The sequence below is a fragment of the Vicia villosa genome, unplaced genomic scaffold (genome assembly GCF_029867415.1).
Source record: "Vicia villosa cultivar HV-30 ecotype Madison, WI unplaced genomic scaffold, Vvil1.0 ctg.000327F_1_1, whole genome shotgun sequence".
Lineage (NCBI taxonomy): Eukaryota > Viridiplantae > Streptophyta > Magnoliopsida > Fabales > Fabaceae > Vicia > Vicia villosa.
In genome coordinates this window covers 521,584-539,831 of record NW_026705147.1, presented here as the reverse complement: position 1 = coordinate 539,831, position 18,248 = coordinate 521,584, and the positions used below count along the sequence as shown (strand labels likewise).

At 32.4% G+C, this 18,248-nt stretch overlaps 2 protein-coding genes across 3 annotated transcripts; one reads left to right on the top strand and one right to left on the bottom strand.

Moving 5' to 3' along the window:
* Positions 1 to 7,607: 7,607 nt before the first annotated feature.
* On the top strand, positions 7,608 to 11,457 carry LOC131626890 (pyruvate dehydrogenase (acetyl-transferring) kinase, mitochondrial-like). Of its 2 annotated transcripts, none has more exons than XM_058897728.1 (7): positions 7,608 to 7,741; positions 7,830 to 8,111; positions 9,466 to 9,718; positions 10,008 to 10,188; positions 10,361 to 10,508; positions 10,634 to 10,850; positions 11,166 to 11,457. In XM_058897728.1, the coding sequence occupies exons 2-7, from the start codon at positions 7,872 to 7,874 to the stop codon at positions 11,222 to 11,224; spliced, it is 1,098 nt and encodes a 365-aa protein (XP_058753711.1). In that variant the 5' UTR covers positions 7,608 to 7,741; positions 7,830 to 7,871; the 3' UTR covers positions 11,225 to 11,457. The 2 variants fall into 2 exon arrangements, with proteins under 2 accessions (XP_058753711.1, XP_058753709.1); XM_058897726.1 differs by having other exon boundaries at positions 7,827 to 8,111.
* A 3,020-nt stretch (positions 11,458 to 14,477) lies between these two features.
* LOC131626889 (heat shock 70 kDa protein 4-like) lies at positions 14,478 to 17,132 on the bottom strand. Its single transcript, XM_058897725.1, has 2 exons — positions 16,701 to 17,132; positions 14,478 to 16,432 (listed from the first exon to the last, which is right to left on the bottom strand). The coding sequence occupies exons 1-2, from the start codon at positions 16,912 to 16,914 to the stop codon at positions 14,703 to 14,705; spliced, it is 1,944 nt and encodes a 647-aa protein (XP_058753708.1). The 5' UTR covers positions 16,915 to 17,132; the 3' UTR covers positions 14,478 to 14,702.
* Between the last annotated feature and the right edge of the window lie 1,116 nt (positions 17,133 to 18,248).

Here is an 18,248-nt window from a genome sequence, read left to right as displayed (position 1 = left end):
AAGAATGTGGCGCTAAGACTCTTTCCGTAGATGCATCTACGAAAAAATTCTTGAACTGATTTTATGTGTATTTTCTCCCCTTATACACTAGTTTATTACGCTTTCATAGATGCATCTACGGAAGGAATCAAGTTTTTTCAAAATATGGGGTGCTTCTGGATATCCATCTATGGAAGTTAGGAATTTCTGTGGTGTGTAAGAGATCCATGGGGTTGGATGAGAAATTTTCTAAAAAAATTCAAAAATAAATATTACTATTTTTTATAAAATATTTATTTTAAATGTTTAGTTTATTTATTTTAAATGTTTAGAGATATAGGAAAGTTAAGGCGACTTTTTTTGTTTTGTTTACATGTTAAGGTGACTTTAGTTTAGTGTATTTTAAATATGTATTTTAAATGTTTAGATATAGGAAAGTTAAGGTGACTTTACTTTAGTGTATTTTAAATCTTTTAGAAAATTCTACCCAAAAGAGAAGTACTTAAAGACAAATCCTATCCATTGGACAATGTAAAGATTAGGTTAGAGCACCCACATCGGTGGTGTCTTTCCTTTTTTTAAATGAAGCCTCTATACGGGAAAAAAATCTATTATTGATCTAAATATTTTTATATACGAAAAATGTTATTTATGATCCAAATATTTTTATTCAAAAATGGCATAGGCCAAAAAAATCTATTATTGATCTTAATTTTTTTATATACGAAAATTTAATACAGATCCAAATATTTTTGTAAATGATAGCTAAACAAAAATAATATTTATATACGGGAAAAAATCTATTATTTACGAGAAAATGGTATTTATGATTCAAATACTTTTATTCAAAAATGGTATACAGGAACAAAATCTACTACTGATCTAAATATTTTTATATATGAAATTTACTACTGATCCATATATTTTTGTAAATGATACCTAAACAAAAATGAAGTCTGTATACGAGAAAAAATCTATTATTGATCTAAATATTTTTATATACGAGAAATGGTATATATGATCAAATATTTTTGATTCAAAAATGGTATACGGTAAAAAAATCTATTATTGATCTAAATATTTTTATATACGAAAATTTAATATTGTTCCATATATTTTTGTAAATGATACCTAAATAAAAATAATATTTGTATATGAAAAAAAATCTATTATTTACGAAAAATGATATTTATGATCCAAATATTTTTTATTCAAAAATGGTATACGGGAAAAAATCTATTATTGATTTAAATATTTTTATATACGAAATTTACTATTGATATAAATATTTTTGTAAACGATACCTAAACAAAAATGGAGTCTGTATATGAAAAAAAAAACTATTATCGATCAAAATATTTTTATATACGAGAAATGATATTTATGATCAAATAATTTTGATCCAAAAATGGTATACGGGAAAAAATCTATTATTGATGTAAATATTTTTACATACGAAATAATCAATTATTTATCTAAATTTTTTCTTTCTTTTTTAATATTTTATTTAAAATAAATGATGTATTCAAATGCGCGTAACCGAACAGAACCCGTGCGTATGCACAGATTTGTTACTAGTTTTTTATAAAATATTTATTTGCCTTAAATGCACCTTTGATCCCTGTAAGTTAGCGAGTTTTTAGTTTTCGTCTCTTTAAAATTTCTGAGTCCTTATATTTCACTTTCGGGTTTGTTTTAGTCCTTAAAATCAAAATTCGCAGGAAAACCTGCAGTTTTTCTGCGGATTTTGGCTTTAGGGACTAAACCGCAAGCAAAAAGTAAGATATAGGGACTCAGACCAACAAAAAAAAATTACAGGGACGAAAATCAAAAACACGCTAACTTACAGGGATCAAAGGTGCATTTAAGCCTATTTATTTTAAACTAGTAAAAAACCCGTGCGTTCACACAGGTTCTGGTACGGGACGCATATTTGTTTCATACATATTTTTTTATAGAAAAAAATGAAAATTAAAAGTAATTAATATTTTGTGGAAAAAAATAAGAATAATTAAAATTGAATTGTATCTAAAAAAATTAGGAACCCATAATTAAATTGTGTCTAAACAATCTTTTGTAACTTCATTTTCCCGTTAATAATCAATATTTTGATCAGTCACTTCATATTCCCGTTAATATTTAATATTTTGCTCAGTAACTTCGTTCCCTTTAATTTCAAAATATTTTGATCAGTAACTTCATATTTTCGTTAATATTCAATATTTTGATCAATAACTTCATGTTCATGTTAATATTAAATATTTTAATCAGTAACTTCAGGTTCCCGTTAATATTCAATATTGTGATCAGTAACTTTATGTTTCCGTTAATATTCAATATTGTGATCAATAACTTAATGTTCCCGTTAATATTCAATATTTTAATTAGTAACTTCAGGTTCCCGTTAATATTCAATATTGTGATCAGTAACTTCATGTCCCGTTAATATTGACTATTTTGATCAATAACTTCATGTTCCCGTTAATATTTAATATTTTATTCAGTAACTCCAAGTTCCCGTTAATATTCAATATTGTGATTAGTAACTTCATGTTCCCGTTAATATTCAATATTTTAATCAGTAACTTCAGGTTCCCGTTAATATTCAATATAGTGATCAGTAACTTCACTTTCCCGTTAATATTCACTATTTTAATCAGTAACTCGAGGTTCTCGTTAATATTCAATATTGTGATCAGTAACTTCATGTTCCCGTTAATATTCAATATTTTGTTCAGTAATTCCATGTTCCCGTTAATAGTCAATATTTTAATCAGTAACTTCGGGTTTCCGTTAATATTCAATATTGTGATCAGTAAGTTTATGTCCTCGTTAATATTTAGTATTTTGATCAGTAATTTCATGTTCCTATTAATATTCAATATTTTAATAGTTGATTAATTTTCATATTTAAATATTTGAATTAATAATTTCATTTTTCCATTTTATATAATTTTCATATTAGAAGAAAATTAAATTGATCAAAAATATATTAGACAAGAGACATCATATAAATTCACTTTTTTTCATCCGTCTTCATAGAAAATCATTATTTTAACTTAAATAAATAAAAAGTGGTTCACACCAAACAATTTAAACTATCATTAAGTTCCATAGTTGATGGAATAAATTTATCATAGTCAGATTCATAGTTGATGAAATGAATTTATCATATATAAATCAATTAAATAATATATTGAAGTAACTTTGCTACATATTTATATGAAAAACAAATAAGTAAAGGCTGTAGCATAATATTTAATAAAGTTCATGAAAAAGAATCACAATACTTTTGTTTTTAACACATTGAGTTATTATTATATCCATTTTAACCTCTTTAAATTAACTCTTTCTAGTAAAAATTGGTGTAATCATTTCCATTTTTTTTTCTTTTTTTATTGATACCATCAAAACAACAACACACATCTATAATTACTTTCAAAATATAAAGGGGAAACTAAATATTGCAGCAAGCAAAGAAGAATAATTTTTAACTTTTTTTATTGCAAATAAATATAATTATTAAAGAAAGTAAAATGAAATATGAAAATGAGAAAGAAAGAAAAATTATTCATAATAAAATGATTGGAATAAATCAAGAGAAAAAATATTTTGAAGTGTGTAGGAGAAGTTTAAAATTTTATAAAAAAAAATAGTCCTATAAGAAAGTGTGTAGTGGAAGTTTAAATTTTAAATTTTAAATTTTAAATTTGAAATAAAAAGTTGTCAGATTGCATTAAATGGTCTTGTGTTGGAAAAAACCAAATATTAAAATATTAATATTAAATCACATGTATTAAATGATACAAAAATAAAAAAAATGTATTTGGTAAAATAACCAAAAAAGTAATATAAAAACTGTTGTGAAAAACGATACCAATAACAAAGTATAATAGGGAATTAGGGAAGAGAATAAGAACACAAGAATTGGTTATAACTGCTATTCTTTTACTTTCTCTTAAAACAAGATTACAAGTTTACAAGAATAACAAATAACCTCTCTCACCCTAAATTAGGATTTGCAGCTTAGCAATGATGAGAGACTAGTATGCTATTTATAATAAAACCTAACATACTAACTAATGGGCTTTTTCAACAAGGCCCATTACACAAGCCAACTTAATAAACAAGCTAACTTAACAAATTAGGGTTTAAACACTAAAACCTAATTTAACATGCTAACAACCCTAGCATCTTCGACATCTGCATGCTAGACCCATCTTCGACTACAGCATGCACACTTCGACACCAGCATGTGAACAATCCTTCGACGTCATGCTTAACCCTGTCGAACTGTCGAACCAAGAAGCTACCCTTCGACCATACTAGAGTTCGATCCAATATCTCACAAAAACAAAATCCATTATGGAAAGAAAAAGAATGAGAATTAATAAAGGCATCCGGTGGTCATCAAGTAGAACAAGTTAGTGATAAAATTTGTGAATATATATATATATATATATATATATATATATATATATATATAATGAAAATTGAGAACTCATTTTACTTGGATAGTTTGATCATAAATGGCATTTAAAAAAATTTTGTAGGTGAAGTTTAACAATTTTGATTTGTTTACAGTGCATATGTTAGCTTCGGGGTTAGAAATACTATAAAAATAAAAATAATAATAGAATTATATTATTTTGTTGGTTTGTTTGTTTTAAGGAAAGGATACGAAAAATAAACAAAATAGATATCTTTGTTAACGTTAGGAATGTCGAGACTACAATGAATTGCAACATAAGAATTTTTTTTGGATGTTATCAAAAAATTTGTGTCATTAATTAATTTGTAGAGGACCACGATCATCCTATACAACCTCCAAAAACAATCACAAATTTGCATCGTATAAATAGATAACTGAAGTACAAGTTTATAAATAGATAACCTCGGAGTTCATTCTGGTCTCTTACTTTTAAAAAGTTTCAAAGTGGTCCTTTAATTGTTCAAAAAGGTCCACTTTAGTCCTTTCCGTCCAATTTTTTTGAAACGGTGTTAACTTTTGCACTAGTGACATCTGACATGGCACCTATTTGTAAGCGTGGCATCTATTCATAATCAAAGGGTTCTAAAAAAATTCCAAAATTTTGCCTAGACCTAATATTCGAACCAAGGAGACCTTGGGTGTTGCACATCATCTTTACCACTGGGCCACCTAGCTCAATGTGTTGAACTTGGATAGTTCAAGTTGGTGTTCATGTTGGTTTTCTTGTGCCTCAGGAAAAGTTTCTTCTTCCTCTTGAGGGGGAGGATTGATTCCTTGTGACAAGAATTGTTTCTGTGTGACAGGGGGTATTCCTAGATAGATCTGAAACAACATGTTATCTTTTATATATGTTTCTGTCTGACTATACAAGCTATTAAACCGTGTTAAAGAATCTGTCGGATTGTACAAGCTTTTAAGCTGTGTTAATGTATTGAAAATGTTGATGTAATCACATATATAATATATGATTACAGAGTTTACAGAGTTTACATGTTTTCACGAATCTTGTATTTTTTTTGTTTGTGGTATTATTCCTATCTCCAGAATTAATTGTGCTTTGGTTGTTTTAGCCAAAATTGCCAAAGAGAAAAATTGTTAATATCATGGTTTTAGGATTGACAACAATTTTGTTACAATATGGTTCATGACAAGATGTTGAGCAAGATGTCATAATATCTTGATCAAGTTGATACAGCAGAATGTCAAGATTGCATTGAAGAGAGATATTTTGACAGATGTTGTGACATGCTGAACCAAATCATCATTACAGGTTGTTTTACCTCTTGATAGATTTGATTTGATTTTGTGATATCTCTTTCAGATATATCTAAATAATTTTCGCAGGTCAAGAAGATGTAATTTGGAACAAATGAATCAAATCTTCAACAGAATTGAAGTTTCTAAAATTGGATGTTGATACAATTTAGGAAACTTGAAGATTTGTTCCAAGATTCAAAGAAATTTTTCTACATATTTGTTGAAGGTCTCAGCTTGTGGATCAAGTAATATTTGAGTGAAGATTTTGAAGCCCATGGACTATTCAGTAGTATTTATAGAGGAACCTATACCTAATGTAAAGAACGTCTTTGACAATTGTAAAATTAGGGGAAGGTTATAAGTCTTAGGTTTTGAGAGTCTCTTGTATTTTAAGTCACCCATGTATCTTTTAATGTGTGGTAAACTAATTGTTACTTGATTGTTTACCAAGTTATTGTTCTCACTCTTGAAGCTTTTTAGCAAAAGAGTTGAGAATTGTTCTTGTTTGGAACTTTTAAGCAAGATCAAATATTGTTTATTTGAAAGTGTAATCTTTCTATTTGGTTCTTTTGGTCACAAGGTTTGTGGATGTTTTTATCACTGCGATGATTGAAAGTGAGATGAGATTTCTCATATCTAGATGGTCATTTCTAGGTAGAAGTTGCACGAGATAGTGATTAGGAGAAAATTGTAAACTGAGACTGTTTATGCTTTGAACTAATATTATTATAGTGTATTTCCCTCCTAGCTTGGTACCCCCAAATTAGGTGAGTTGCATTGAACTGGGTTAACAATTATTTGTGTTTTTCACCATTCTGCAATTTAATCCTGCTTGATTTTTGTTTCGTAAAAGTGTGTTATGTCAGCAGATGATGTCATGTCATTTGTCCTGACATTGTGATTTATGTTGAGACATCTGTCTTAACATGTATCTATGTTGTTTATCATTATGTAATTTATATATACTTACATTCTGGTTTGGTTTATTTTGTTTTGTTTTGTCTGTCAAAAGATGTTGTAACACCTGTCTTGACATCATGTTTTGATGTTGGAACATCAGCAGTGACATATATTGTAAGTGCTAGAATTTCAACTGAATTGTATATGTAAAATCAATAACATGTCTTTTATTATATCTCATATTTATAGGGAAGGGAACCATTGCGCAGACAAACTAGCTTCATTAGGCCTATCCAATCAAGACTTTGTTTGGTGGAATAAAACTCCTGCGTCTGTTTTTGACGACTTTGATTCATAATAGTCTAGGTCTTCCATACTTTTGTTTTATTTTACTCAAGAAGGTTTTGGTCTTTCTCCCGCCTCTTTTCTTTATTAATACATTTTGACTTATAAAAAAAAACATTATACACTAATTACAAAATACAAAAATATATTTTAATATAGTTAAAAAATTAATTATATATTTTATCGATATAAATATTTTTATGCAGTCAATCAATCATTCTCTTTCTATTTTTTATTATAAGTCATTTTAATCTTTTCACACGTATTAAAAAATATAATCATTATTATATAGAAAAGATAAATTATGAAAGATTTTATAAAATTGTCTTTTATTATTAATTGTATGAAAAAAGAAAAAAAAATTAATAATATAATAAAGAAATCATATTAATGACTTTTTGATGTTACATAATAATTTATTATTTAATTTAAAAGTTTCCCAAAACACTATATAATAAAAAAAATAAAGGGAATAATATTTATACAATAAAAACATTTGACTATAATTATAATAATTTTTAAAGTCAAATAAAAATCATTAAAAATACAATTTTTAACATAATTTTCTTTTTTAAAAAAAATTTACAAAAAAGAACTATAGCATGGTAATTTTTTCTCGAAATAAAAGCTTATCTTCACATGTGTCACATCTTATCCGTAATTTCCGTATTTTCGCAACAGTTGTTCTTCATAACCATCACAACCAAAAACCACAATCCCTCTCCGTTTTGCATGTTCCTTATGCAATGATTCCGATTCACGATTCAGGTATTCACACTTTCCCAATTCTCAGATCTAGTTTGTGTTCTTCATAATTTCATACAAATTTTTGATTTCGCGGTGAAATTTGCAGCAGTTAGATGATTTGGTTGTGAAAAATTGTTTGGAAGTTTCAGCCATGGCTGCAATTGAGGCGTTTTCGAAGAGTTTGATTGAGGAAGTGCATAAATGGGGTTGTTTGAAGCAAACGGGTGTGAGTTTGAGGTATATGATGGAGTTTGGTTCGAAACCTACTGATAAGAATTTGCTGATTTCTGCACAGTTTCTTCAGAAGGAACTTGCTATTAGGATTGCTAGGAGAGCTATTGAACTTGAGAGTCTTCCTTATGGTTTGTCCCAAAGACCTGCTGTCTTGAAGGTACCTTTTCCAATTTTTCTAAGTGAACATTAGCACGAACGCCAGGCCTCTGAAAAAAGACGTGTCTGTGTCTGTGTCAGACACTGACATCAACACTAGTGATTACGTTTAATTTATTTACTTTTTCAAATTATGCCTACATTAATATATTTATTCAGTAAACATTCATCAAAATTCAAATGCAGTAAGAGATATAGATATTTAGTAAATATTTGTTGTTGCATGGAGTCCGATATGGATGCTGACATTGCACAGATTTAGATTTGTGGATATGGATAGTGTCAAAATCATAGGATACTAAGATGGATATATGTTTGTGTGTGTTATGATTATATAGAATAGTTTAGTTAAGAACTAGAAATGATCGGTGAAATGATGAGGTAATACTCTGTTGTGGTCGATTTGTGCTTCTCTGGTGTGGTTGAGAGGGGGTTGACATGCAAGTTTAGCACTCTAACGCCAAAGTCTGGTGCGGTGGAGAGGGGGTTGACATGCAAGTTTAGCACTCTAACGCCAAAGTCTGTGAGAGAATAAGGAGTAATGTGAGAGTGAGAGTAGATTTGAACCATACCTTTTTCTTTGAGATTCCTTATTTATGAGAGTTGGTTGAGGTGTTCAAGAGTTGGATTAGATGTTAGCTTTCTCTTATTGGGCATTTGACTGGCTCGGAACAAGAATTATATATGAGAATTGTTTATAAAATATTTAAATTGAGTATTGAAATGGCCACCAACCGTTTATGAAAGTTTTTCTTTTAAAATGAAGTTAGATGTGTCTATTTTACTGTAGTTGTGTCAAAGTAAATGTTTAAGTGCCAATGATGTGTTGAAGTGAAGAAAAAAGTTTTTTTGATACAATTCTTTGAGATGTCCGACTCATGTTGTATAAACATGGGTGCTTAGTGCGTGTCAAACGTGCCACCTTAACCTAGACGTGTTCTAAATTCAAGATTTTTTTTGCTGTGTTTTCTTTCTGTTCCCGGCTATGGTGTTCTTGATATTCAATCCCCTTTGCTTCTTAGTATAATTTTGATTATTTCATCTTATCGGTGTTTTGGGGAAGGGGGTCTTGGATGTGTCTTTTAATTATGAAGTTGGCTAACTTTCAAAAGCTAGTATTGTTAAATTAAAAAAAAAATGTAGTTTGTGCTTTGCATTAAGAATTTCATGTAGATTACTCTCTTCGGTATCTAAGATAATGGATTTTGGTAGTCAGCACTAAAATGATTGAGTAGTAGTTTTGTGGTCTTGGGTTGATGTTGATTTTCATGTTTGCTTTATGACAAACATTAGGGAGAATGACACTTTGTAAAATTAGTATTTTGTAACTTTTTGTTGAACTTTTATGCTTTTAGGTTAGGGATTGGTATGTGGATTCATTCCGTGACATTAGATCCTGCCCTGAGATCAAGAATATGAAGGATGAAAAAGAGTTCACAGACGTTATTAAGGCCATTAAGGTGAGACACAACAATGTGGTACCTACAATGGCCTTGGGTGTTCAGCAATTGAAAAAAGAGTCAAAGATGGATAGTGAAAATCTGATGGAGATTCATCAGTTCCTTGATCGCTTTTACTTGTCAAGAATTGGAATTCGCATGCTTATAGGTTAGTTGTTTTCTGCTATTTCTTCTCTTCAAATTTTTGTGAAGGTATATGTTCTAGTACACCAAAAAGTCTCGCATTGTTTCGAAATCGAGACTAATTGTAATTTATAATCACACACCCTTCTCAACCCACTGAGGCACCTTTTAACTAAGGACAAAACCACGAGGGTTAACACACTACCCAAAGCGGATAATATCTCAGAAATGCATTGTAAATAGACTTGAGGCTGGAACAATATACAATACACCTTTTCCATATTTTACGTGTTTTTCATTTCTGTTGGATTTAGGGCAGCATGTTGAACTGCACAATCCCAAGCCTCCTCCTCATGTCGTTGGTTATATACATACAAAAATGTCTCCTGTGGCGGTGGCAAGGAATGCTAGCGAGGATGCACGCTCTATATGTTTGCGTGAATATGGAAGCGCCCCTGATATCAATATTTACGGCGATCCTGAATTCACTTTTCCGTAAGTTACATACTTCTTAGATCTTACTTCCATGAATTCATTTTCCTCTATTCTTTACAAGAGCATCTATATTATTATGCTAAGAATGGTTATCATAAGATTTAATATCACTGTCAAGTTATTTCTGTTAACTTTCCAAAATATATTCAATTAATGTATGTTTTTACAACAGGTATGTTCCAGCTCACTTGCATCTTATGGTATTTGAGTTGGTTAAGAACTCGCTGCGTGCTGTCCAAGAGCGTTATATGGATTCTGACAAAGTTTCACCTCCCATAAGAATAATAGTTGCTGATGGATTAGAGGATGTTACCATAAAGGTAACTAATCTGAATATTATGATTGTTTAACAAAAGAAAAGCTTTACATTGACTGTGCATATAAATTAAACTCGTTTTTAAATACTATCATCGAGACGCGCTGCTAAAGCATTTGGTCTATATAGTTATCGGACGAGGGAGGTGGAATACCGAGAAGTGGACTGCCGAAAATCTTTACATATCTGTACAGTACTGCCAGAAACCCATTGGATGAGCATGCAGATCTTGGAGTAGCTGATAGTGTGACAACAATGGCTGGATATGGTTATGGAATACCTATTAGTCGTCTATATGCTCGGTATTTCGGAGGCGATCTTCAAATCATCTCTATGGAAGGATATGGTGAGTCTACTTTTCATTTCACCCTTAGAACTTCGACAAAGAATAATAAGTATTACTTTTTACTTTGGCTTACTTTTATGTTCGGATGATGATTCTACGTGCTTATAGTTCAACACATTCACACATTTGGTATACTTTGAACCAGTCAATCAAGATCAAACGGTTCATATTTAAATTTGGTATTAAATAAAAAGCAAAACACGTTTTCTTTAAACCGTCTGATCATGATCAAACAGTCACCAATGCTCCAAAAGCGTGAACGCTTAAAATCTTGACTGCAGTTTTCTGATGGGATCATCCGTTGTTTCTTTCCAGGGACTGATGCATATCTTCATTTGTCGCGGTTGGGTGATTCACAAGAACCTTTGCCCTGAAACTGTGTTGTTTTGTTTTCATTCACAAGAGTTGTGGAGAATAATTTGAAGTAATGTTGTATTAGGAAAAACAAGTGAAAAATGACTGCTGTTAATTTTGTCTTCATATTCTATTGACGTGACTGATTTCTTGTAAATATTTCATACCTACATAACATTGTGTATGATGGATTATTGATGCTCCTTTGACTTTGCATCCAATTTTGGGAATTTGTTATTTTTATGATTTGGAATGAATGTGTTCCTTTATCCTTATTAATGTATGAAGCCAGGTTATAGATGAGAATATTCCATTCCTTGAGTTACTAGCTAGGAAATAGGTTGAGTTGGGTTTTAGATAAATAAATCAGATTTGCTTAGAAGGGAAACATGGGACAAAAAGAACTCCAAACAAACAACCACTCCATTGATGATTAGTACTAAACTAGACTAGAGCTTGAAAACGAGAATGACCACCAACATAGCACTATCCTCCAAAAACACCATAGAAGAGTACAACCCCTAAAGATCTAGGTCACAACACCATAGTACAAGGTCTAAAGATCTAGGTCACAAACACTCGAACCGCTATAGAATTGTCAAGCCAGTAGAGAAAGAACATCAAGAAAAAGAACATCAGTGAATAAGTGACCTACCTAAATACTATTTTTTTTTTTTTCAGACAATGAATGTCACAAACACTCAAACTGCTATAGAGTTCTCAAGCCAGGTAGGCACTCGAACTGCTATAGAGTTCTCAAGCTAGGTAGATAAAGAACATCAGTAAATCGGTGATTTACGAAACTACCAATTTACAAGCAATGAATATGCTCTTATATCGGTGACCTACCCAGCCACCAATTTTTAAACAATGAATATGCTTTTTTATATTTCAATCCCTCTCCATTGATTGGTGGGATATTGGAAAAAATATCATCGTTCTTGGAATTTCAAATAATCTAAACAATCGAATTGTTAAATCAATAAATGACCTCTTGTAATGCACACTGAATCTCCTAATGACGAAAAAAGCTCAAAAGTAAGGTAGTACAACTCAGAAGAACACACACCCTTTTTGGTAGGGGTGTTCGCGGTGCGGTTTGTGCAGTTTTGATGAAAAAATCATCAAAACTGCAAGAGAAAAAATCGTGCGGTTTGATTTTGTTCGGTTGGCTTTTAGAAAAAAAACGAATCAAACCAAACCAAACCAAATCAATGCGGTTTGGTTTTTTACAAATATTTTATTGAGTCATACATACACATATAGATGACAACAAAATTTTGAATTTAGACATTCATATATTATCAAATAACAACAAAACTCGTCATATTTTGACAACAACTTTCTATTTAATATTTAAAAATAAATTAGACAAAAATAGAATAATAAACATAAAATAATAGCATAAAAAATATTAAAATTATTATAATGGAAAAAAATAGAAAAGACGGGAGATTAGTGAAGATGAAAAAGAAAAAACAAAAGAGTTGAGAGATTAGAGGAAGATGTGCGATAAAAACAAAACTGAAATATGAAACATTTGCATAAAAATGAGAAGGTGAAAGCGCCAGGATCTGGTGCTGCCTGTTGATGTTGCCTAGTACCTTTGGGTGGAACATGGATCAGTGGAAACAATCTCCTTTTTCAACAGCATTTCCCTTTGTAAGGGTGCCTACACAGACGTGGGACCTCTGATTGGTGGGTCTCTTATATTATTTCTTCCAAGAGAATTGCAGCTCCTTCGACAGGTGTTTGATCCCATTCTATGAATGCATGTTTTCTAGGTTAAAGCTTAGGTTGCATTTCAATGGGTTTATGGAAGGGATGTTGAATTATCTAAGAATGTATCCATCTCAAGTCAAGATGTTCCTGATTTGGTGCGAGTATCGTAAAAAAAAAAATCATATCAGAATCTATTTATTAATATTTTCACCATGACGCGTACCTCTACGACAGAGGTTTGGGGGGAATGGATTTCTTTCTCTTCGTCACATGGTCCAAGTGTTTTATTTTTAACTTAAAAGTTGGAAAAACTTTAAGGATCCTTATTTCTGTGTGACCCCTTTGACCTCAGAGCCCCACTCTATCTTCTACAAAGTTCGGGAAGGTGACGCTTCCTTGTCCGGCCCCTGGTTTCGAGCTGATGAAAAATAAGTGTTTTGGACTGGTCCAATAGCTAGACATGGTTAAATCCAGTAGGGCAAAGGAAAGCTTTCCTCATGCCCTTCTGTCGAGGACGCTTCTTTATCTGGTCTTAAGACAGCAGACCATCACTGTCCCCGGCTAAACCTCTACCTGGGCCAGCAGCAAGACATATGTCCTGCCCCTCAGTTCGAGACAAATGACCACTTGCTCGCTGGGCACCTCTGTCGTCCAGAAGTACGTCTCTGCCCGACAAACGGCTAATTTCGGACAACATCCCAGAATTCCTAGCCATACGCCTATATTTCCGGTAGTCCCACATTTTTAGCATTGTATCACATATTCCCTAATTGATCTGCAACTAACCTTTAATAAAAAACTAGAGGTTGTTCACCAAAAATTTGGATAAACACTCGCAAAGAATAATCTTTCAAGAATTTTGTTGTAGACACTTTCATAAGGATTTAAATACACACCCATCATTCCCATCAAAGTTTTCCTCATGTCAATTTTCAAAATCTTGGATTTAAATAAATATTTCCTACACCTTGAAGTTTCTATATCAAAACTTGAAATCCGTGTCTGTCAACGAAAGTATGCATTGGATCTACTATCTAAAACTGAACTCCTCGAAGCAAAAATCATCCAACACTCCAGTGATCAAAGTAACCAAAACTCAGTAAAATATTTGGTTTTTCCTTGACTCTACTTATAGGAAACTGAAAGCCAGACTGATATACTTGATCAACATTAAGTTAGATATAAATTACACACTTCAGCAGATCAGCCAACATGAGTTTTCTTACTAACACTCATCATAAAAAAGTCATCCGCTTTCTCAGATACCTCAAGATTGCAAATTCAATCAGCATTTTACTTCTATCCACATCTTATATTAATCTCCCAGCCTTCTATGACTGGATTGTACTATACCTGTCCTGATATTATAAAATGAGTATTAGGTTTCTGCATTTTTCTAGATAATTCCTTAATATCTCCAAAAATCCAAGAAGCAACCTACCATTTTTATGAGTTCACCATCTATGACAGTATGCAAAAAAAAAAAAGAGTAACAAATGACTGATAAGAGGCTTTGAGAATTAGAATGAAGGGTCTGTCTAAAAACAGATATGGCCATTAAAATTGCTTCCTTCCATTATCAAAAATAATTCATAACATCCAAAATCAAATACAAAATAACCAGTAACCATGACAATGTAGCATATTAAAAAGGAAAGCCGAAAAACCCTGACCAATAAATATTCAACAAGATTATAAAAACAATTGGGTCTTGGACAAAATACCCAATCAACATCTAAACAAAATACCAATAGCTATTCAATCAAAAGAACAAACTTAATCAACCTCTTCAATCTTGGGGCCAGCACCACCTGCAGCTGGAGGAACTTCATCATCATCACCACCCATGTCAGGAGCAGCTCCACCTTGGTACATCTTAGCAATGATTGGATTGCAAAGACCCTCAAGTTCCTTCATCTTATCTTCAAACTCATCTGCTTCAGCCAACTGGTTATTATCCAACCAAGTAATTGAAGCATCAATTGCATCTTCAATCTTTTTCTTGTCATCAGCTGAAAGCTTCGAAGCAATCTTCTCATCTTTAATTGTGTTCCTCATGTTGTAAGCATAGTTTTCCAATGCATTCTTTGCATCAACCTTCTTCTTGTGCTCCTCATCTTCTGCCTTGTATTTCTCTGCTTCCTCAACCATCTTCTCGATCTCTTCCTTTGAGAGTCTACCTTTGTCATTAGTAATTGTGATCTTGTTCTTCTGCCCGGTTGTTTTGTCCTCAGCGGAGACGTTTAAGATACCATTAGCATCAATGTCAAAGCAAACAGTGATTTGAGGAACACCACGGGGAGCTGGAGGAATTCCGGAAAGCTCAAATTTACCCAACAAGTTGTTGTCTTTTGTTCTTGCTCTTTCACCCTCGAATACTTGGATCAAGACACCGGGTTGGTTATCCGAGTAAGTAGAGAATACTTGTTCCTTTTTGGTTGGAATTGTAGTGTTCCTTTGAATAAGAACAGTCATAACACCACCAGCAGTTTCTAGACCTAGAGACAATGGAGTGACATCCAAAAGCAACAAATCTTGTACTTTCTCATTGCCTTCACCACTCAAGATAGCAGCTTGGACAGCAGCTCCATAAGCAACAGCCTCATCCGGGTTGATACTCTTGCAAAGCTCTTTTCCATTGAAGAAGTCCTGCAACAACTGCTGAACTTTAGGAATCCTAGTGGAACCACCAACAAGAACAACATCATGAACAGAGCTCTTGTCCATCTTTGCATCCCTCAAACACTTCTCCACAGGCTCCATACACTTCCTGAATAAATCCATGTTAAGTTCCTCAAACCTAGCACGAGTGATTGTTGTGTAAAAATCAACACCCTCATACAAAGAATCAATCTCAATGGTTGTCTGAGCAGTTGATGAAAGAGTTCTCTTTGCTCTCTCACAAGCAGTCCTCAACCTCCTAAGCGCCCTAGGGTTACCACTTATATCCTTCTTATTCTTCCTCTTAAACTCTTGAACAAAATGGTTAACCATCCTGTTATCAAAATCTTCACCACCAAGATGGGTATCACCAGCAGTGGCCTTAACTTCAAAAATACCTTCTTCAATAGTAAGAAGAGAAACATCAAAAGTACCACCACCCAAATCAAAGATCAACACATTCTTCTCACCAACACTTGTAGCCTTCTTGTCAAGCCCATAAGCAATAGCTGCAGCAGTTGGCTCATTGATAATCCTCAACACATTCAAACCAGCAATGGCACCAGCATCCTTTGTAGCTTGACGCTGAGAATCATTAAAGTAAGCAGGAACGGTAACAACAGCATTCTTCACGGTAGAACCAAGATAAGCCTCAGCAATCTCACGCATCTTAATAAGCACCATAGAAGAAATCTCCTCAGCAGCAAACTGCTTGTCCTCACCCTTGTAATTAACCACAATCATAGGCTTTTCACCAGGACCGGCAATAACCTTGAATGGCCAATGCTTCATATCACCCTGGACAGAAGCATCAGAAATTCTCCTTCCAATCAAACGTTTTGCATCTGACAAAGTACACATTCAAATCACCAATCAACACACTAAACCGAATAAAAATCATTAAAAAAAAAATACTAACAAACCAAGCATATAACATATACAAAGTAGATCCAGAAATCTAAAACCAAATTTTGACATTATACTATTATTTTATATGAAACTGAAAGATTCATAAATCATATAGATCCCACAAAATTATAGGTTTTTTCACTAACAAAAATTAAAATAAGAATATCTATGATATGGTGTTGAATGAGAAGTTAGAGATCTTACCGAAGACGGTGTTGATTGGGTTCATGGCGACCTGATTCTTGGCGGCATCACCGATCAACCTTTCGCTATCGGTAAAAGCAACATAAGACGGCGTCGTACGGTTTCCTTGATCATTGGCAATGATCTCGACCCTATCGTGCTGCCATACTCCTACGCAGGAGTATGTTGTGCCGAGATCGATTCCGATCGCTGGACCTTCTCCTTTTCCGGCCATTGTCGAAGAAATTTTGAACACTAGGGTTTGGTTTTGTGTAGAAGAAGAGGCGAGAGAGAAAAGAGTTTGTTAGGGTTTCGAAGTTGCGATCTGTGAATGAGTTTGTAATAAGGGAGTGTTTGTTTTGATTTTTATACAGGAATTAAGGGGTTCTAGAATGTTCTAATTTTTCCGTTGGAATAGAATAGTAGGACGGATGCGAATAGCTGAATAGTGCGTTTGCACGTTTTCTGCTTCTGGTTGCTTCCGGATGCTTCTTTCTTATAGAAGCGCTTTTTAAAATCAAATAAGTAAAGATTTAATTGAAAGCATGAATTAAAAAATTAAAAAATTACTTACGATTAATCCCATTAAATTAACTGTGTATTAATTTAATATAGTGTTTTAAAAACCAGACCGAACCGGTCGGTCGGACCGGTTAGACCGGGAATCAGAAAGTTATCAAATCTGGTTTGATTGTTGAACCAGGTATGCTATTGAACCGGTGAGAATTGGCCCAATCTGGTCTGATCGTTTTCATGATTTTAAAAAATATATATAATTAAAATTTAATTTGACTTTATTCAAACCTTATTTGTAACAACTTTTTCACTGTTTGCAATTAGGCTTGATTTAAAATTTATATTTTGTATTATTTTGTTGTGAGTGATGATTATATTTAAAATTTGAATATAAAGAATAAACAAGTAAAATTATGAAATTTTAAAATTTTAAAATTTTGTGGGTGTTGTGATATTTTTTAGAGACTAAGTCATCCGGTTCGACCGATTTAATAAATATATAGTATTGCAATAGAGACTGATTTATTCAACCGAGTTATCCGGTTTAATCCGATTTAGTCATGCGGTTCGACCAGTGACCCAGTGGTTAAACCAATGAACTAGTGACCTAGTACTCTCACCGGTTTAATGACTGGTCCGATTTTCAAAACATTGAATACAAGTATAAGAAGATTTCTCACTAGACCGTCTCTCACGCACCACCGGATTGACAAAAATGCCCTTGTGCTTCCGTAGATGCATCTTCAGAAGCACCCATTTTTTTGTTTAAGGTTGTTTTGTTCCGTAGATGCATCTACGGAAGCGTTAAAACATGGGATTTCCCCATTTAATTGAAAAAATCTCAAATTAATTGGGAAAATCTCAAATTAATTAACTAGATACAACGGAAGCGTTAAAACATAGTGAAACTTGGGATTTTCCCTATTAATTAGGAAAATCCCAAATTAATTTCTCAATTAATTGAGAAAATTCCAAGTTTCACTATGTTTTTAACGCTTCCGTAGATGCATCTACTGAAGGAGATAATTTTTGCAAAATAAGGGTGCTTCTGGA

Excerpts from the sequence above, each read along its gene's own strand:
- LOC131626890 (XM_058897728.1), top strand. The coding sequence starts at position 7,872 with ATGGCTGCAATTGAGGCGTTTTCGAAGAGTTTGATTGAGGAAGTGCAT. Across the intron at positions 9,719-10,007 it reads TGGAATTCGCATGCTTATAG|GGCAGCATGTTGAACTGCAC; the intron begins GTTAGTTGTTTT and ends TGTTGGATTTAG. Across the intron at positions 10,189-10,360 it reads GATCCTGAATTCACTTTTCC|GTATGTTCCAGCTCACTTGC; the intron begins GTAAGTTACATA and ends TTTTTACAACAG.
- LOC131626889 (XM_058897725.1), bottom strand. The coding sequence starts at position 16,914 with ATGGCCGGAAAAGGAGAAGGTCCAGCGATCGGAATCGATCTCGGCACA. Across the intron at positions 16,433-16,700 it reads CCCAATCAACACCGTCTTCG|ATGCAAAACGTTTGATTGGA; the intron begins GTAAGATCTCTA and ends GTACTTTGTCAG.